The 18,127-nt window shown below is 44.2% G+C and overlaps 1 protein-coding gene across 9 annotated transcripts in view; it reads right to left on the minus strand.

Annotated features, from left to right (window-relative positions):
* sox5 (SRY-box transcription factor 5) overlaps positions 1 to 18,127 on the minus strand; it is a 161,903-nt gene that overhangs the window by 58,020 nt on the left and 85,756 nt on the right. For all 9 annotated transcript variants that reach the window (XM_085386798.1, XM_085386802.1, XM_085386799.1 and 6 more), the window contains one exon: positions 10,798 to 11,020. In XM_085386798.1, the coding sequence (XP_085242924.1) occupies positions 10,798 to 11,020 (223 nt within the window). The remainder of the gene's footprint in view (positions 1 to 10,797; positions 11,021 to 18,127) is intronic.

Raw genomic sequence — 18,127 nt, forward strand, 5'->3', positions numbered from 1 at the left:
AAATCAGAAAATTTACAGAGAGGGCAAAACTGATTTGGCAAAAGAAATTGGCAGCTCCATCCATCCATCCATTCGCTTCCGCTTATCCTTTTTTTTCAGGGTCGCGGGGGGCGCTCCAGCGCTAAACATCACTAATGACATCACTAAATGTCATTTCTTTTGCTATTATCCACCAACAAGGAAATTCAGCTGATCCATCAGAGGTTGGTTAGTACTACTTGTCTTTTATTATTATTTTTAGACAAATATCTAATTAAAACTAACTTTTGAATGACAAACTGCTTAATTTAAGATCCCGAAATGGTTAAGTGGTGTCTCTTCACTTCAAAGTAACTGTCCACAACAGGAAGACTTTTAGCATCGTCATTTAGTGCGCCAAGATTTCTTCTATTAAATTAAGGGACTCACAAGAGTCATATTTCCTGTCTGCTAAATGCCCGCTCCCATGGTTTACAGCCCCGAACACAACTTAAGAAAACGCTGGTAAAGTCATTCTTTGAGTTTAGAAAATTCCTCGAGCCCCACTCAGAACATTAAGTATTCTTCTTAACTGGAACCGGTGTGAGTATTGCTATGGTTAAAGACAAAAAAACCCTTAAAAGATGACTGTCTAAGTGAGTCTTTAGCAACTCTGGCAGTGTATTAATGATCACTGCAGTATCTTGTCATATACTCTTTTATACCGACTGTCTGTGATGTTTTGGAAAGGCTACAGAAACACACACCTGGGTTATAGAGAAGACTGGCATACAACAGCTGATTTGCTCTGTCAGTATTACAAATGAGCCAAGAGGCCAAGTGCTTGTGTGTGTGTGTGAGTGCGCGTGTGCATGTGCAAGCACACTTGCATCTGAGCATGTTTGGATGTTTGAATATGTGTGTGTGTGTGTTTGTGTGTAGGTGACAACTCCAGCCCCAAACTGACTGGCATCTGGCGGTGGCAGTTGTTTTAACAGCTGAGCTGACAGCATTAATCCGAACGCACCCAAATCAAAAGGAGACAACACCTGTTCACTGCTCCTGAGCCCAGCCGAGGAAAGGATGAGGGGGGGGGGGGAGAAGAGGGAGGATGGAAGAGAGAAAGACGCAGAGCGAAGTATGAATGAAGGCAGGGAGTGAAAGAGATGGAGGGTTGGTGATTAGAAGCAGGTGGAAAGAGTGATGGGGACAAAGGGAGGTGGAAGGAGAAAGATGAAGGGAGCGTGGCGGAGAAGAAGAATTTAGGCATAGATAGGAGAGGGGTAAAAAGCACGGAATGAGTGAGAGAAGAGAGAGATACGAAGGAAGGATGGCATAAAAAGCAAAGGAGGGGATGGGGAGAAAATGATGAGAGCGGGCATACTGCCAGGCAATACACACACGGCACTCTTTCCCTTGAGCGAAGCGGAAAGGGGCAATGGGCCAAACAAGGAAGGAGGGGGAAAAACAGAGGGAAGGGAGGGGGAGAGGTGAAAGGATGGATCCCACAGGGAGACAGAGAGAGGGAAAAAGGTGGGGTGTGGGGTGGCAGACAGAGGAGAACAGCAGCGATCTACCCAGAAGAAAATCAGAGCTCTGACTCGAGTCGCTGATGGTGACCGCTCTGCTGGCCAAGCAGCAGGGAAAGAAAAGAATGCAGCGCAGACCCTTGCTCCTTAACATCTGGCTCAAATAAGGCCGGGGTCATGCTGAAGGGGCAGGTCGTGACCTATGCGGCTGACAACACAGACGCTGCCACTTCATCTGCAGGACCTTACCCCTTTGAGCAGCCAGCCCGGGGTTAATTAATAAAGACCTTGTGGTTTCAAAGACTGACACACTGACTGGCTGCTGGACCAGACTAGGACTGGCTTCCTGACACACTACAAGACAGATTTGTTACTCTCTGCGTGCTGAAGAACACCACCTTAATATCTGTGATATAGGACGGAGCAGAAACGGTGGGGCTGGCTCGTGGGTGGTGACTACGTGGATAGCTGGCGTGTGGCCATTCGCTATCCCTGATGCATCATGGGAAGCTGTGACTCCTTGGTCAGGTCAAACAGCTTGGTGCATTTATCATGCATGTGTATGCAGACTTGAAAGTATGTGTGTGCAGAGAATATAACTAGAGCTATGTGGTGACATCAATCCCACGCCTCCAATCAGGTTGTTAAAGCCCCTTTACATCCATGTCAGGCTTTAAATCCTGCTCTGGACGCTGCTGACATGGGCGAGAGCGGACTACAGCTCTGACGCTTTCACATCTGTGTTAGAGCTGAGATGTAAAATTGCACTGAGCAGATTGTGCTACTTTGCAACAAGCCTACATGGATTATACAGGGGAAACCGGAGTGCAGTCCCTTACACACATACTGTATACGTTACCACAATGTACAGCAAGAGATTTGGTTAATGTATGGAATAAAAAGTACAGAAAGTCTGCTAATAAGCTAATCACGGAGGATACTCGCTTCTGTTTAAAATACATGTTTTATATCCTACAGAAAATTATACATTGGCCTTTATAGTTTTGATTTTAAAGCTTTCTGGTCTTCAGGCTGTATATCAATTACACTACAAGTAAAATTATGTTTTGGTGGAACTTTATAAGACAGATTAACTGAACATGCAAAAGGTTACTAGTGTAGCACAATGATATAGTCAATGAATTATGAATTATGAGGTTTTTATCAGCACCAGAGCACATTAAGCACATTGTTGTGCCCAGTAAGTAAATGACAGACCTGTAATTAACTGAGAAATACAAAATATAAAACAGGCAGCTCATACACTACAGCATATATGTTACTCAAGTTCTCAAAAGCATAACTTGTGAGCAATTTCCACCTATTTAAAGTCAGCTCAGTGCCTTCCTGTGCACGCACTACAAAATGTACACATTAAGAGAAGTTTGTGGAAACCTTGCAGCTAAGTGATACCTTTTTATATTTTGTTGTGGCAAAGAGTCAAGATGAAAAAAAAAAGAGAAAAACTCGAGCATTTCTTTCCAAAATGCAACATCCACCTACTCACAAAGTAACTGCTGGTATGTCACTAAACTACTTAATGGAAGATTGTTGAAGTTGTTGGCTAACTTGACAATTTTTCTCACAAAGTAAAAATGTTGGAGGGCACAGTTATTTGGCCCCTTTGAAAAACTGGTTGAACTCCAAACAGCAATTGCACCACAGTGTTTCTCAGAGTGTTCTTGTTGCTTAAGTGCCTCGGTGAAAAGTTTGGAGATTTTCTGCCGCATTTCATATCCTTTTGATAAAGTAATTGAGGGACAAATGAAAGTCAGCGCACTCTGCACAAAACTCATTAATCTTGCAGCCATTTTGCAGCATAAAAACATTCCTCTGACTCTCCATGGGAATGGGAGAAAAGACCAAAAGGAAAATGAGAGAAAAAGGAAGAAAAACAACAAGTGGGTGTGCAAATGAAGAGAGTTTATGAGAAAGCTGAATAGATAAATCATGGATTCCGCTGATTTGGTCATGGGACATGACGCTGAATGGAAATTAATGGGTGAGTGCCAAAACACTGGGGCCTGTCTAATATTTGGGAGTTAGGCCTTTATGGGAGACTCACACAAATACACGCGCACAGAAGCCCAAACATGTAGCACACATGCACAATTACAATCTCACCTTGAAGAAACGCACACCTCTTGCCCAACTCATCATCAGATATCCACAAACACACACACACTGTACTCTAGGACAGTCAAACTGTGACTAGGTCACAGCAGCTAAGCTATGGAAGCCCCGGCTGATTCATGAAGCTCGAGCCTTTGTCCTTAACTTAATGCCACGCCGGGGGGGCAATAATACACACAGGCGCCCACACACACCTTAAGAAAAACCACAGGACCCTCTCTCCTCTGTGTAAGCGCTTTTATGCTCATGTATTGGACAAAAGCTGGGGCACTGCTTTTCCCCTCAAAAACACAAACACACACACACTATTCATCTACTTAATATTGCTCATCTGGACACAGAAGAATGGCAGAAAAAGAGTTTCATCCTCAGCGATTGTCTCGTGCAACGCTGGAGAGAGAATGCAACGCTGAAAAGCGGACGCAAAACAATTCAATGAGAAAAGTGACTTGAATGCGCCTTTCATCAAGCCAACAATGGCCAGCCCCACAATAGGCCTCAGGTTCGCCCCATGACGTTGCCTGTTTCTCATGCCACAAAAGGAGAAAGAAGAAAGAACGAAAAAAAGGAAAAGAAAAAGAAATGCCAAATTGACTCGATTTGAATTGTGAGCCATGTCCATGATGATTTTTTCCCCTTTCTATAACAAACCCAGCAAAGTTAACTAGCACAATGAGACTCGGATAAGTGGAGAGAACGATAAATAAAAAGGTTTGGTTTTCTTGGATAAGCAACATGAGGCGTCCACTTTTTCCTGCTTCAAAGTGAGTTTTATTTCAGCAAAAGGTCGTTGTTTCTTTCTTCTTCTTCTTTTTTTTTTTAATGTGGAGATCTTTCTAAGCAAAGAATGTTTGAATTTTTTACTACTGAGGGCTTTTTTCTTTTTCCACCAGGTCACCGAATAGGTGGTGAAGCATAAAACACAAAACACGAGTCCACATCTCCTTAGGAAAGGGTTCAAGGTAGCAGCAGTCTCACAAGCATGGTGTCAACTTCTCTTCGGCAAATGCTGTCCGTACATTTGGAGCGCTTTGATTGGCGAATGAGAAAAATCACGCCTTTTCTTGCTTCATCCCTTCATTTTTAGCGAGTTGACAAAAGCAAAAAGGAAAAAAAAAAAATCTCTTTCAACGCCCCCCCTCGGTTTGGTTTCACTTGCTTTCCTTTTCCCAGTGCGACAAGAATAATCGCGGCAAACAATGGCTGCGAGAGTCCTGCTGCACTTCATGTTAATTTATACAACTAACTAATTACCAACAAAGGGTGGAAATCACATAAAGACGTTCAACCCGCTCCCACGCTAGGGGTGTGAACCTGCTGCTGTGTGTGTTTAGATCCATATATGTGTGTTGCAGTCTGCAAATTCCCCTCAGGGATCTCTGCTTAAAAAAAAATAAATAAAAAAATCAAGAGGTCTGTGTGGTGACTTGCAAGGGCCGTACATGCCATTGTTGATGTTTGTAGTGTGTGCATGTGTGCGAGCGTGTTTGACGTAACCCCCCAGATAGCAGAGAAGAAGTAGGATTAGGCAAAGTGAGGATGAGGAGGGGGTAGAGGGGAGGTGACGCGACTGATGGACGGATGAACAAGAAACTGCCTCGATCCCTCCGCTTCTCTGCCTCCTTTTTTCCCCCTTCCTTTCATTCTCTCTCTCCTTCTTCTTAGGAAGAATGTATCCGCCCTTCCCATTGTCACCCATTGGAGTGTACGCAGGCGTGAGGGAGCTCCGGCCACTGTGCGCCTGTGTGGCACAATGGCCTCGCCTAAGTGCTGTCCTATAAAATGCCTCAGTGCTCTCTAAAAGCAAGCCCCTGGTACCCCTCCATGTCTCGAAAATAGATGAAGTGCTGCGCGTACATGTGCGAGCATGTGTCGGTGACTGTGTGCTGCATGACATCTGTCACTGAGTTGGCATTTTCAGTATGGAAACCTGTGCCTTCGAGGAGCTCGGGGCGGCGAGTACGCTCAGCAGTAAAATACCGTTTTGGTTGACCTTAAGGTTGCAGACCGGCGTGCGAGGTTACAAGTGTGTGGGGACGAGTGCGTCTCTTGTTTCTGTGCACGTATGTACAAAATTAGGTGATAAAGAAGAGTGGCGAGGCTCTGACCTCAAACATGCACGCTGGCTCGCTGAAACGACAGCGTTGCCATTTACTGACCCCGACAAACACTCTGACAGGAGAGACACATACATCAAATACATGACAGTATTATTGCTTGTACTCTCATTCATATCGATGGCAGTAGACTCAGGTACATTTTTTCTTTTATGCAAATGTTAACGTTTACTTTCAAACTAGTACAAAACTCTTTCCCAAGTTGTATGAAGGAAAGGAAGTGTCACACTAAGAATCCAGTTTCCTGCAGACTTTGGTCTGAATAAAAAGCAAATACCTTTAAAAAGATATTTCAAGGCTGTTTCTTGTTTTTCTCAAATCTTCAAATGCTAAAATGCCTAAATGTTGTTAAGTTGAACGGACAGCTCACCCCAGAATTTAATTCACATAGCTTTCCTCTGGCCTGTGGTGCTATTTATCCATGTAAACTGCTGTGGTGTGAGTTGCCCAGTTTTGGAGACATCTGCTTTCTCTTAAATGTAATGGAATGAAACAGGACTTGCCCTGAGGTGCCCAAAGCACCAAGGAAAAAAAAAAGTACCTATAAAAGTAAGCTACAATGTTTCTTTCTTGAAATAATAATAATACATTTTAATGATATAGGTAATATAATGAGGTGGTTGCTCAAAGAACAGCTTTGAGCCTTGTTATAGTGTAATCACATTCGTGTCGGGACAATTTTCATTCTAGAAAACTACACCTAGCGAAACATTGAGATGGTGTGACAGGATGTAAGCATTAATGGTGTCTCCCTCACCTGCGCTCTTTGATTCGTTTACTGTTCATAGACTGTAAAAAGTAAATACTGTCCACATTAAACTATTTGCAACAAGATTTTTGACTTTTCTGAGTAACTGGGTCTCAGTTTTTGCAACAGAATGTAAGCTAAATACAAAGTCGAAAGTTGTATCTACCAAAAAACACATACAGCAGATTTTCTGAGCGACTTCAGGCTGGGAAGCTTTGTTTATCCCTGTAACAGCTGAAGCTAAAAAAGAAAAAAAAACATTAAAAAAAAAAAAAAATCCCAAAGGCTATGAAGCCCCAGTGACTGGTAGCTGTAGCTGGGTAGCAGAGGGTCAACAGACGGGTCCAGAGATGGAGCTCAGCTGGCACTTAATGTGCGAGCCACTTACAGTCCATGCCGCCATGTAGTGAGACGAGGAGAGGAGAAGAGAGGAGAGAAAAGGAGAGGAGAGGAGGCTGAGTGTCTGGTGAAAGTCCAGGGCAGTGGAGGCACCACTCCAGGGGCCGAGAGGAACATCTGTGCCCCATTTAGTGATGTTACTCCTCCTTTTAATTCCCCTCATTTTTCCTTTTGCAGCTTATAACTTCTGTCTGTCTGTATGTCTGTCTGTCTGACTGGGCTAATAGGTTATCACTGGGGGTTGCTCTGTGGCGTATGGGTCACAAAAGGTTAAATGATGACTCCGAGGTAGCTGTCCAGGTGTGCATGCGTGTGCTCGTGCAGCCATCTCTCTTGGGTTTCTGCACCGCGTCTCCTCTTGACCCCGAGCCTCCTGCCATGCTCTGCACTCTGCACTCATAATTCCATGTAATGGCACAACGCACACGCTCCAGCATGAGCCGCTTGCCTGACGGCCTCTCGCATCGAGTTGAACGCACAGGAACGCACATGCACGCACGCTTTGTCATGGCATTTTTATCTTCGCCTTGTCACTGCTGAAGAATTTATTAAAGACAGAACGCTGTGTGTCTGTGTGTGTGTGTCTTTGCACATGTTTTGGAGCAGTGTGTTTGAGAGAGTGTGCGCGTGTGTGTGTGAGTATCTCGCGGGTAGCAGGTGGCCGTGGATTAAGACAGGAGATGAATGTAGAGAGCAGGAGAGCGGTGGAGCATGGTTGGGCCAGGCCATGGGGGACAACATGGCTAGTCATTTATTAGAGGCCAACACACACACCTTACATGTATGCAACCAAATGCAATCCTTCCCACAGCAAACACACACACTTTCTGCCACAAATACATATGCAAATGCACATGCGCAAGTATATGTGCTCCCAAAGGCTTTAACAGCACTCACACTGACCTAGTATCTACTATCTCCATTCATCTAGCCTAAGTAGAGCAGCACTAGCCACAGACACAAAACTAAATCTTTCAAACTTAAGGCATTCTTAGCGAGCGTGACTGTCTGTGTGTCTGTGTGTGTGTGTGATGTCTAAAGAGCTCAGGGCCTGCCTTCGATAAGTCAAGCCCCTCTTTCTGTTTCAAGATGTTTATCGTTTTCTGACCCATTTTGTGTCCCTGGCCCCTTGTTCACATCCCTCCTGGTGTCAATGTTCGTACACTATGAATGTGTATGTGTGTCTCATTGATCCAGCTGGAGGCTTTGTGTATGTGTGTGTGAAAGAGAGAGAGAGAGAGCGCAGTAATATTCCAGGCCTTTCATAATGATTAAAGCCTTCATTAAATTTTCATCCCAACCTGCTGTTTGCTGCTAATGGCCTTTGTGAGCCACACAGCCAAACAATAGCTAGCCGGGCACAGAACACAGAAAAGGGATTTCTATCTCACGTTCAATACTGCCCCTCATCGTCTCCCCCCCCCCCCCCCCCCCCCCACTTCCTCCATTTCCCTCTGCCTCTCTTCATCTTTTCTCAGCCTCCTTTTTCTTCCTTTGCTCTCTTTTCTTTTTTCTTTAGCCTGGGTTTGTGTGTGTGCGTGCTGGGTCTTGAGGCGCTGGGGCCTTTTGTTAGCGCGTCTCATTTAAACATAGAGAAGCTAATGCTCCAGGTCGGTTTGGATGCTGCTCCGCTGTGGCACTGTGCTAATGGGGTCTGTGAAGACACTGGTCTTTCTCTTCTTCACTTTCCCTACCTTCACCTTCTGTCTCTTCCTTCCCCTTCTCTCACTCTCCGCTGGCTGACTCATAAAGATCCATTATTGTTGTTTTTTTTCCTGTGCAGCCAGTTCACGAGGTCCACTGAAGCAGCGAACAACCCAAAACACACCTCAATTACAGCTCTACTCAACAAACAGTTCAGTTTTTCTCTCTTTCTTTTTTTTTTCCCTTAAAATGTGCCACAACAGGTCTCTCTATCGACTGGAATAAAAACAACCAGACAGCGAGAGCTGACCAACAGTCTCGGCCTTTTGAAAACTCGGCAGAAAAGCCTGGAAAATAAGGTTAGTGCATCGCAGCTTGAAATGAAAGCCTGTTGATGTACTGGCAGAATACAAACACATAATGCACCTACACTTTAAAGGCAAATCCACACTGCACCACTGAGCTGTTTTTTCACCTTTTGGGTATGCGGCAGCACGGTGGCACGGTGGTTAGCACTGTTGCCGCACAGCAAGAAGGTCCTGAGTTCAATTCCACCATCAGGCCGGGGTCTTTCTGTGTGGAGTTCGCATGTTCTCCCCGTGTTTGCGTGGGTTCTCACCGGGTACTCCGGCTTCCTCCCACCATCCAAAGACATGCAACTTGTGGGGATAGGTTAATTGGATAATCCAAATTGCCACTAGGTGTGAATGTGCGAGTGAATGTGAGTGCGAATGGTTGTCTGTCCTTATGTGTTAGCCCTGCGACAGACTGGCGACCTGTCCAGGGTGTACCCCGCCTCTCGCCCTATGACAGCTGGGATAGGCTCCAGCGCCCCCCGCGACCCTGAAAAGGATAAGCGGAAGCGAATGGATGGATGGATGGATGGGTATGCGGTTATGTGAGCTTGAGGCTGCTTGGTCAGAGATGTACAAATATTAACGCGTTGCAGACTTGAAAGCTGTTCTCCAGCGACCACTTCAGGCTGGGTCCAAAAGCTCGTCCATCCCCAATAGATGATAAAACACTACATAAACTGCATCCACGGATCGTTCCCCCTAATTGTAACACCTATATGAAGGGTGCATTTCTTTTAAAACCCACCTGTTTGGATTTTTTTAAGGCTTTGCGTCCGTTTTGCTTATGGAAGCAGCTTGCTCACAAACTTGACTACACTTAGCTGATAACTTAACGCTTCACTCTCGCCTAAATATCACTTTCGGCTCCAAAAACAACAAGCATACTGGAAGCCACAATGCAAAACATTCAGTCCACAGACCAACAGGTGACATCATACCAACATCATGTCCAACTCTGACAAACTGTTTTTGTTTTTGATGGAAACTGACTCTTAATCAGCTCGTCTCAATCAGGATCTATTCGGGTTAATTAGATAGGACTTTCCTGCACAACAGGTTTTGGTAGGACCCCAACATGTTGCAGGCTCTAAGCTGCATTTCTTAGGGGTGCAGTATATCCTTTAAAGTTGACACTGACTTCTCTGTGAAGCATCTCCACCAATACAGTAACCTGTTATTTATATTAGCACATCTTCCTAAAGGGGATGGACACCTGTTGTCACATTATCTCTTAAATGCATTTCATGGTGACTTAAGCCCCCATTTGTGGGAGCAGTGGACATTAGTGGGCTAACTTTATCTTCTCTAGACTCCAACTGTTTAGCCTGAGGATACATTTGAGAGTCAAATGTGGGGGCTAATCGAGCTTAACTATGGAGGCCCTGCAGAAAAACAATGTTTGGAATCTGTATCCAACAGAACATGTTACAAAATTACTAAGAAAGGTGATAAGATGATCACTGAGCTGAGAGAATTTTTAAGTAACTGCTTCAAATTAAAGCAGGGAAACATTTGGTGATTTGTTAATCTACTAAAGTATGTTTGGAGGCCTTTCACTCTCACTCCAGTGCACACTACACACACAAGCACGTGCATCCACACTTGCATCTTATTTGTCAGGTTGTGATAAATATGCAAGGCACGGTGGACAATAGGCCCAAGCAGCCAATGTTGTCTGTCTGTATGCTGGAAAAAAAACAAAGGCTGGCCTCTCATCTGAATGTGTGTGGGTTCAGAACAGAGGGAAAGAGTGAGAGAGAGAAAGAAAATAAGACAGAAAGAAAGAAAGAAGATGATGAAGAAGAGGGAAACGACAACAGAGTGTAATAAAAGTCGGGCGCAGAGCCAGGGAGATGGTGGGGACCTGCAGATCACACATCTGGCTGTAGCAAGCGTTTCCTTTCATCACTGACCTTCTGGCTCGTTTTTGATCAGCTCCTCCATCTTGCGTTGTTTCAGTGTGTCCACCACGTCTGCCAGGCTGCCCTTGCGTCTCTCGGGGGTGCCCAGGGTGCCCGCGGCCGAGCCCCCGTCGCTGCAGAGGCGCCCCCCGCCTCCACCCTCTTCTTTGCCTGGTGAGGTAGCATTGTGCTGAGGGTAAGGACTCAGGGAGCTCCCCTTAGTGCCATCCTGCTCCTGGAGAGAGGAAAGAAGAAGAAGGGGATAGGGATTAATCAATTCTTAGCTTCAAAAAAGCGATTTTAAAGACACAAACAAACTGTAGAGAAAGAAAATTAAGAGGAAACGAGGGAGGAGCTGGCATAAACCCATTCATTATCTCCATCTTTCTTCCCTACTCTTGCTCCTGTTTTCTACATCTCCTGTTCTTATACCCCAAAGCAACAACTTTCATCCCTGTCCAGTTATCTCAAGTTAGGGCATACTACTTCTCTCTCTCTCAGATCCTCTGGAATCTGCATTTGACTGACTTGGAGGTACTTGACAGAACGAGCACATGAAACAGTAAAAGACTGCACACTCTTTAAGTGTCACGCTAACTCTTCATTACAAAGCGTTCAATGGCTTCCTTTGAGGGATGTCCAATGCTACAAATTCCAAGCCCAACTTTCAGCGCTGGTTTACTTTTGTCCTAAGATTTTCAAAAATTAATGCTGTGGATGCAACTCCGTCAAATTCAGAGATAAAAAAAACTCCAAAAACGGCTCCGTTGTGAGGTCAAATCATTCCCCTAAACTCATAAAGAACTGAAAGGGCAAAAAACATCATTGTAGGAGAAAAGACAATCAGCATGTCAGCAACTAATTATAACGTATACAGCTTACAGTAAAGCTCTCTTCTATTGCCAACACGTTTAGTTTAACGATGCTTGGAAGTAATGACTGTGGCTGAAAAAAGATATTTAGAAAAGTGGACTTTGCAGAAGAACAAGTTTACCTCTTTCCACTAAACAATGTTTTTCTTATTGTTTTCTTATTATATTTAGAAATCTGTATCAACTTTCACTGCCATATTTTTGACCACCGACAGCTCGAACGCACTTATTTACATTTAAATAAGCGAGTCTGAGTACGGACGTTATTGTTCCCTTTCAAAACGAAAGCTCAAACATGAACAACAAGCCTCAGGACAGTAGCCGAGTGCTAAGTAACTCTTAGCATCTTAATCTGTGACCCCATAAAACCTGTGTTTGTTTCTACAGGCGGCGTTATAGACTTAACGCCGGCTCAGCCCAATTAGCGGTGACACTGAGAGTGAGGATGCCGTCAGCTTCGAGAGGGAACGCTGTTATCTCTTTGTCACATGCACAGATGGATTCATGAGGGTATATATGCTCTACATGCACAGAAGTGCGCTCCTTCTTGAACTCGCACTCAGGTGTGGTAAACTGTGCGTGTTGCTGTTTAATTACAAAAACAAATGAGTCAGTCAATCAGCCACGCAGTCTGTCAGCTCAGCTCTTCGTGGGGTCAATGGTCCACAGGGTTAATCTTTGGCTAATCTCACTACAGTATGGGGCACGCCACCTGTGACAGCGGCACACATACACCGTACCTGTGTTTGTCTTTGTGTGGGTGTGCATCTGGGAGAGACACAGAGATGGACGGGCATGGGGAGGCGGTGATACATTCCACCTTTAATAATGACATTACAGAGCATTAAGGTGGAGATGGTTTTCTAATCATTAACTCGCAGGCTGCCGGTGGAAGTGGAACTTAATACTAAGATCAAGGTCCACAGTGAAGTCATTTAGAGTCTAGACAGACTGATCTGTGTCTTTAATTTAAAAAAAGCATTTAAATGGGACAATTTAAGAAGAGAAAAAACTCAAAACAAAGTCTCAAATTACTTTTTCTTGTCCTTTTAAGAACATAAAGCCAGGCAGAGGCTTTCCATATCGATGATGCTTTTGTTGTCGGAAGCCAAACATTGTATGAGAGGTACAGCAGACCATTATCACTTGGCATTTTTGACACTTCGCTGACTCTCTGTGTTGGGCTCTGTGTGTTTCCACACTCTGAATAAGTCAGCGCACTCAATAATTCACCCATCCTCTCCTTGGCGTTCTTGCACATGCATTGTAACAGAGGGACAGATTGTGACAGCAATGATAAGGTTGGAACGTTTGTGTATACTGTATATGACGGGGTAATGAGGTTTCAGTCAGTCGCTGCTGAGGCCGCTAACAGCCTTGTGTCACAAGTGTCTTGTGATTTTAAAAGCCCTGAAAGACTTTGCTCTTCTCCTCTGACCACCTGACCGAGTTGGTTGCTCGTGCCTCTCTTTGTTCCCTCACCCTCTCGCTGTTCTTCAGATTAGGGAAAGTCAGACTTCAAAAATGAGCGGATTTGTGATTAGGAGTTGCATCAGCGCCGGCACGACGTGCAAATGTAACGAGACGGAGGGAGAGATAGAGCGTAAGAGTGTAAAAGTCAAAGAAAGCAAGAAAGAAAGACTGAGCGAAATCCCCAGAAAAAAAAAAGAGAGAAGCAGCGTTATTAGAGGAAATGAGAGTGAGCGAGAGCGTGCGAGTTGACAGAGAGATGCATGGAGAGAGAGAGAGCAAAGAGGAAAGCAGGCATCTTGAAGGCAGCGGTCACACCTGTCACATCCCATTTATCTAATCCAGCGCCTACTTAAAACAGCTGCACTCTTTCTTTCGAGAAAGATGTCGCGCAAACAAAACAAACAGAACAAGAATATGCAGAGGGAGATGTGGGGGGGGTGGTGGTCGGAGAGATGGAGTTGGAGAGGAGTGGGGGTGAGGGGTTGTCGGATCTCTTTACTCTGCCGAAAAGCTGCCAGAGAGATGTCATCTCGCTGCGTCCAACAATGAAGGTCATTTCCCCAATCAAAGGGAATTAGCAGGGAGCCATGGCTTCTTCAAAGACCTGGTACATTACGGCCTGTGACATTATTTATGTGTGAACTCTGACAGACAGCCTTATCCCGAAGGCAACTTAAATGGCTTATGTTTCTCCCCCCACCTCCCGATCAGTCTCCCGGCATATAATCCACACGCCTCGCTGGCGATTTGTACGGCAAAGTCCAAGACAGAGGGATCAAAAAAGAGACAAGACACAAGGCAGATTCTCCGCTGTAAATGGGTGTCAGTCAGCCGATCCCGGAGTAACGCAGGTGGCGAAAACTTTTTCTCATCAGCATGCATTTATTCATGAGTGCAAACAGAAATTCTGGCTACTGTAAATGTTCATGCCCTCCTCTCTGTGCATGTCTGTGCGAGCAGGTTTTTTTTGTGCATATATGTGTGACACTGTGAGTGCACCACATAGCCTGTAGGTGTGTAAATGTGTGAGTGTCTGCATATATGTATTTATATGCACTGGATGTGGCAGGCTGGCAGTGTGGGCGGTTCTGCCTTTAGTTTGCAGATGTCAATTCTCTTCCAAATGACTGGAACAAAGTAAAAATTGCGCCCCACTCTCTTTATCCTTTTACTGCCTCTGCAATGGAACCGAATTAAACAACTTTTGTCTTCTTAAGCTCATCTGTGAGGGGAGGTTGGTTTAAAAACACTTAACTCTTGCCAAATGCTATTTTTTTCCTACAGCCAGCACAGATGCCGCTGTTCATGTTCTTCTTTTTTTTCTTCCTTCTCCTATTCCTTCCGTCTTCTTCTCTCCCTCCTTCTCCGTTGCCCGACAGAAGAAACTCTCTCTCCCCCTTCTTTCTGCGCCACAGCCTGACATGTCTCGGGCTGTGCAAGGTGTATGTGTGAAAAACAATATTTGATGCTTGGCGCGTCGTCGTGGATCAAGGCATGGACAATGTGGCAGTAGGAAGAGCTGGAAACAGCTGCTCAACTAAAATACGTGCCCACGAATACACACCGAGAGAATGTCACCGATCGCTCCTGCGAGGGGGGGGCGAGACTCAGCCCTGTGCCAGAGCCTGCCAATCTCCACAATATATACACTTAACACACCTCAGATACAGCAAATCCCTTTACATGCCATGGCTAAACACAGACACTGTCAGTGGTGACTCGGGGGGTCCTTCAGGATGAGGACAAGCAAGAAAACACACAACGACACGCATTAGTTTTCTCCTTGCGTTCCAACAATATTGAGCTATGCGACTGACCCCCAAAACTGAAGAGGAAAAAAAAGCCAATAAATTACAAAATTTTAATTTGCTGATTCTAATTGTCTTATTGCACACAGTTGCCCTTTCCTTATCTAAAAACCTGCAGCTGTATTTTAAGTAGCAGTTTGGCTAAAAAAGAAAAAAAATACGCCAGTATATTTTACCAAGACCTCTCACTGTTGACAGGCAAGCGTGTGTTGATTCATTAGTGCATCACTGGCATGAGAAATTAAGTGTGACCACTGTGTCTCAAGACTGCTCAATGACTGTGTTAAATCTGTCAAATTCACATTTACACACACACACACACACACACACACACACACACACACACACACACACACACACACACACACACACACACACACACACACACACACAGGAACACACATAATCACACATACAAATTAGACAAAAAAGAGAGAGAGGAAAAATGAATAAGAAATAATGCTTGATGAAATATCTTTATAGTTTTCTAACGTGTAAGCGTGCATCTCGCCTGTTAATGAAATAATTAGTGTTTGTCCATTAGCACATTTATGAGAGAAGATGCTTGCCTCTGCCTGATGTGAAAACAGTTTTTTTTTTTGCCAGCATCTGCAAACATAAACATAAAAAGATCTAAAAGAAAGAAAGCAAGAGAAAAATATCTCATTCACGGGCGGTGGGCTTAAACGTTTCCTGTTGTCATTTACAATTTTCACATACATTTACACAGATTTTTGTTTCCCTCTGTAATTTTGGCGGTGTCATAACTGGATTTGATTGGTTGACCTCGCTGAACTCCCGACTAAAATCCTTCCCGTAACGCATTTGAACTCAGGTGCTCCCACCCAATCAGGGTCCAGCTGCATAGCGAGAAGTTCGCATTCAATAATTTTTTTTTAAAGACACCCTTTTTAGCTAAACTACATTCATTTGCAAACCATTATGAGCAGTGCTATTCTTACTCACAGGCAGGGGGGGGGGAATAAAACACATAAGAAAAAAGGAGAAAAGTGAATAATCCGACACCTTTCACGCTTTTAAAATATGCGCGGGTGCCGTTTTCACTCAGTGTGGTTGTGCAGCTGTAGTGGGCAGGTAGAGCAGCCGAGCCAAAGCCAAACAGGCAGGCGAGGCAGCCAGAATGAAGAGGTCAGTGTGGAGCTGAGCGCTTCTCCACCACCGTGTTAATTTACTATGACAAGATAAGGCTGTAATCTGCCCCCCACCCTCTCTCTCTCGCCTCCCGCTGCCCCACATCCAAGTCAAGCAGTCGCCGATGAGCCATTTACTTCCCCCTATCACTTTACAACAACTGCCCTGAGAGAGAGAGGGGGGGAGAGACCATCCCCCCCACCTCTTTGTAAATCTCCCCTATTTCTCCTCACTCTCCAGCCACTCTTCACTGACAGTCAGCGCTGAAGGGATTGGCACTGTTAAACACCCCCCTCTGAATCCCCCTTAAAAAAAAGAAGAAGAAAAACTTAACACACATCTTACAACATGCCAAGCAGGCAGTCGGATAAGCCCCCATTCCACCCCCTGCCAGACACACACACACGCGCAGAGGCTTGCACTTAATAATCCACATCAACTATTATTAATAAGACTTTCCACATACACATACATGTCAACAGCCTCCCTTCTGGTGTCCATTAATGAATAAGAAAGCAGCTGTGTGTCATTTTGTCGTGAATATTTAAGGTTTTTGTCAGTCTCTCTTCATGATCACCTAAAGTGGTCAGCCACAACGCCTAAAATATTCATGAGGGTAATGTTTGTTTGGATAGTGTAAATCTAAATGAAGTGGGAATAATCTCAACTACAGCAGATAACCCAGTATGAAGATCTGCATCTCTGCACACCTGTGTGTTTCTTTATGTATTCCCCTGCAATCCCAGGACTTTGGTTTGCAGTCCACAGCTACCACACATACAGAGTCCACAGTAGGAGGGGCTTACTGGCTAATCAGCAAGCTAATTACAGAATTAGCTTTTAATTACAGTTGCTAACCACTGTTTCATTGTTTTATAGCGCGTGGGTATTTATGGTCAGTATGGGGGAAAGGTCGACAGGTGTTATGAGAGCACTGGTATGATAAGGTGTGTATCAAGGTGAAGGGCCAGGAGAAGTTTCCTTTAGTTTTTTTTTGTTTTGTTTTTTTGCCGTTTGTTAGGTAGCTTGCGTTAAAAAAATGCACAAGTTGCCTTGTGCCACATTTAGCTACTAGCTAACATGGATTTCCTGGCAGCTAAGGTAGTTATAGGTACATAATGAATCTACTAGTCGAAAAACATAAATAATATTGTGTTAATAACCCCAACACTCTTATCTCAAATTAAATTAAATAATTTGATCATCATTATATAAAAATAATACAAAAGTCAGGGAGGAAAAGATTAAATGTGTTGCGTCAATACTGTTTGTGTCAACATATCACAGCAAGTTTAAAGAATAAATAAACGTCTGATACTCACAAACTAACTAGCAAAAATACAGCTCAATATTCAATTTGAATTACGCAACTTTACATATACACACACTGACACACAGACACCTTTACAAATACAGCACCACCAAGCAGCCTCACACTTCATCCCCAAGAAAATGACTCACGCAAATGGCTCACATTTTAGCAGTCACGCAAATGTGCATCAAATGGGCTCAAGGCAACGGCTGGTGGCGCACACATAAAAGTGGAAAAAAAGGGGAAAAAAAACCTCTCTCTCTCTCTCTCTCTCTCACACACACACACACACACACACACACACACACACACACACACACACACACACACACACACACACACACACACACACACACGTGCAACCAAATTTTATCCTTGAACCTAAAAATGTTCATATTTAAAAAGAAAAAGTCAGCTCCCAGAAAGAACCTGCTTTCTACTTGCAAAGAAAGTCAATTTCTGTTTTTGTTTTTTTAGGGTTCTGCTTCTTTTCACATCTACCGTCAGTCAACAAACAAATAACCTCGTTTTCTTTTATCGTTGTGGAGATACATGTACCTTTTCATAGTTTGGCTGCCATAAGAAGAGTAAACAACATACCAAAGTTAAAGCAGACCCAAACTGTTAATGCATTCAATATGTGAAAAAAAAGCTGTTTACTTATCCAGAAATGACTGGAAATCCCATAAAAGCAAAACCATTCTAATTAGTTAGGAAATGCTTAA

Source organism: Rhamphochromis longiceps, linkage group LG17, assembly GCF_057381845.1.
Source record: "Rhamphochromis longiceps isolate RC_006_pf linkage group LG17, R_longiceps_female_GT1.1, whole genome shotgun sequence".
Lineage (NCBI taxonomy): Eukaryota > Metazoa > Chordata > Actinopteri > Cichliformes > Cichlidae > Rhamphochromis > Rhamphochromis longiceps.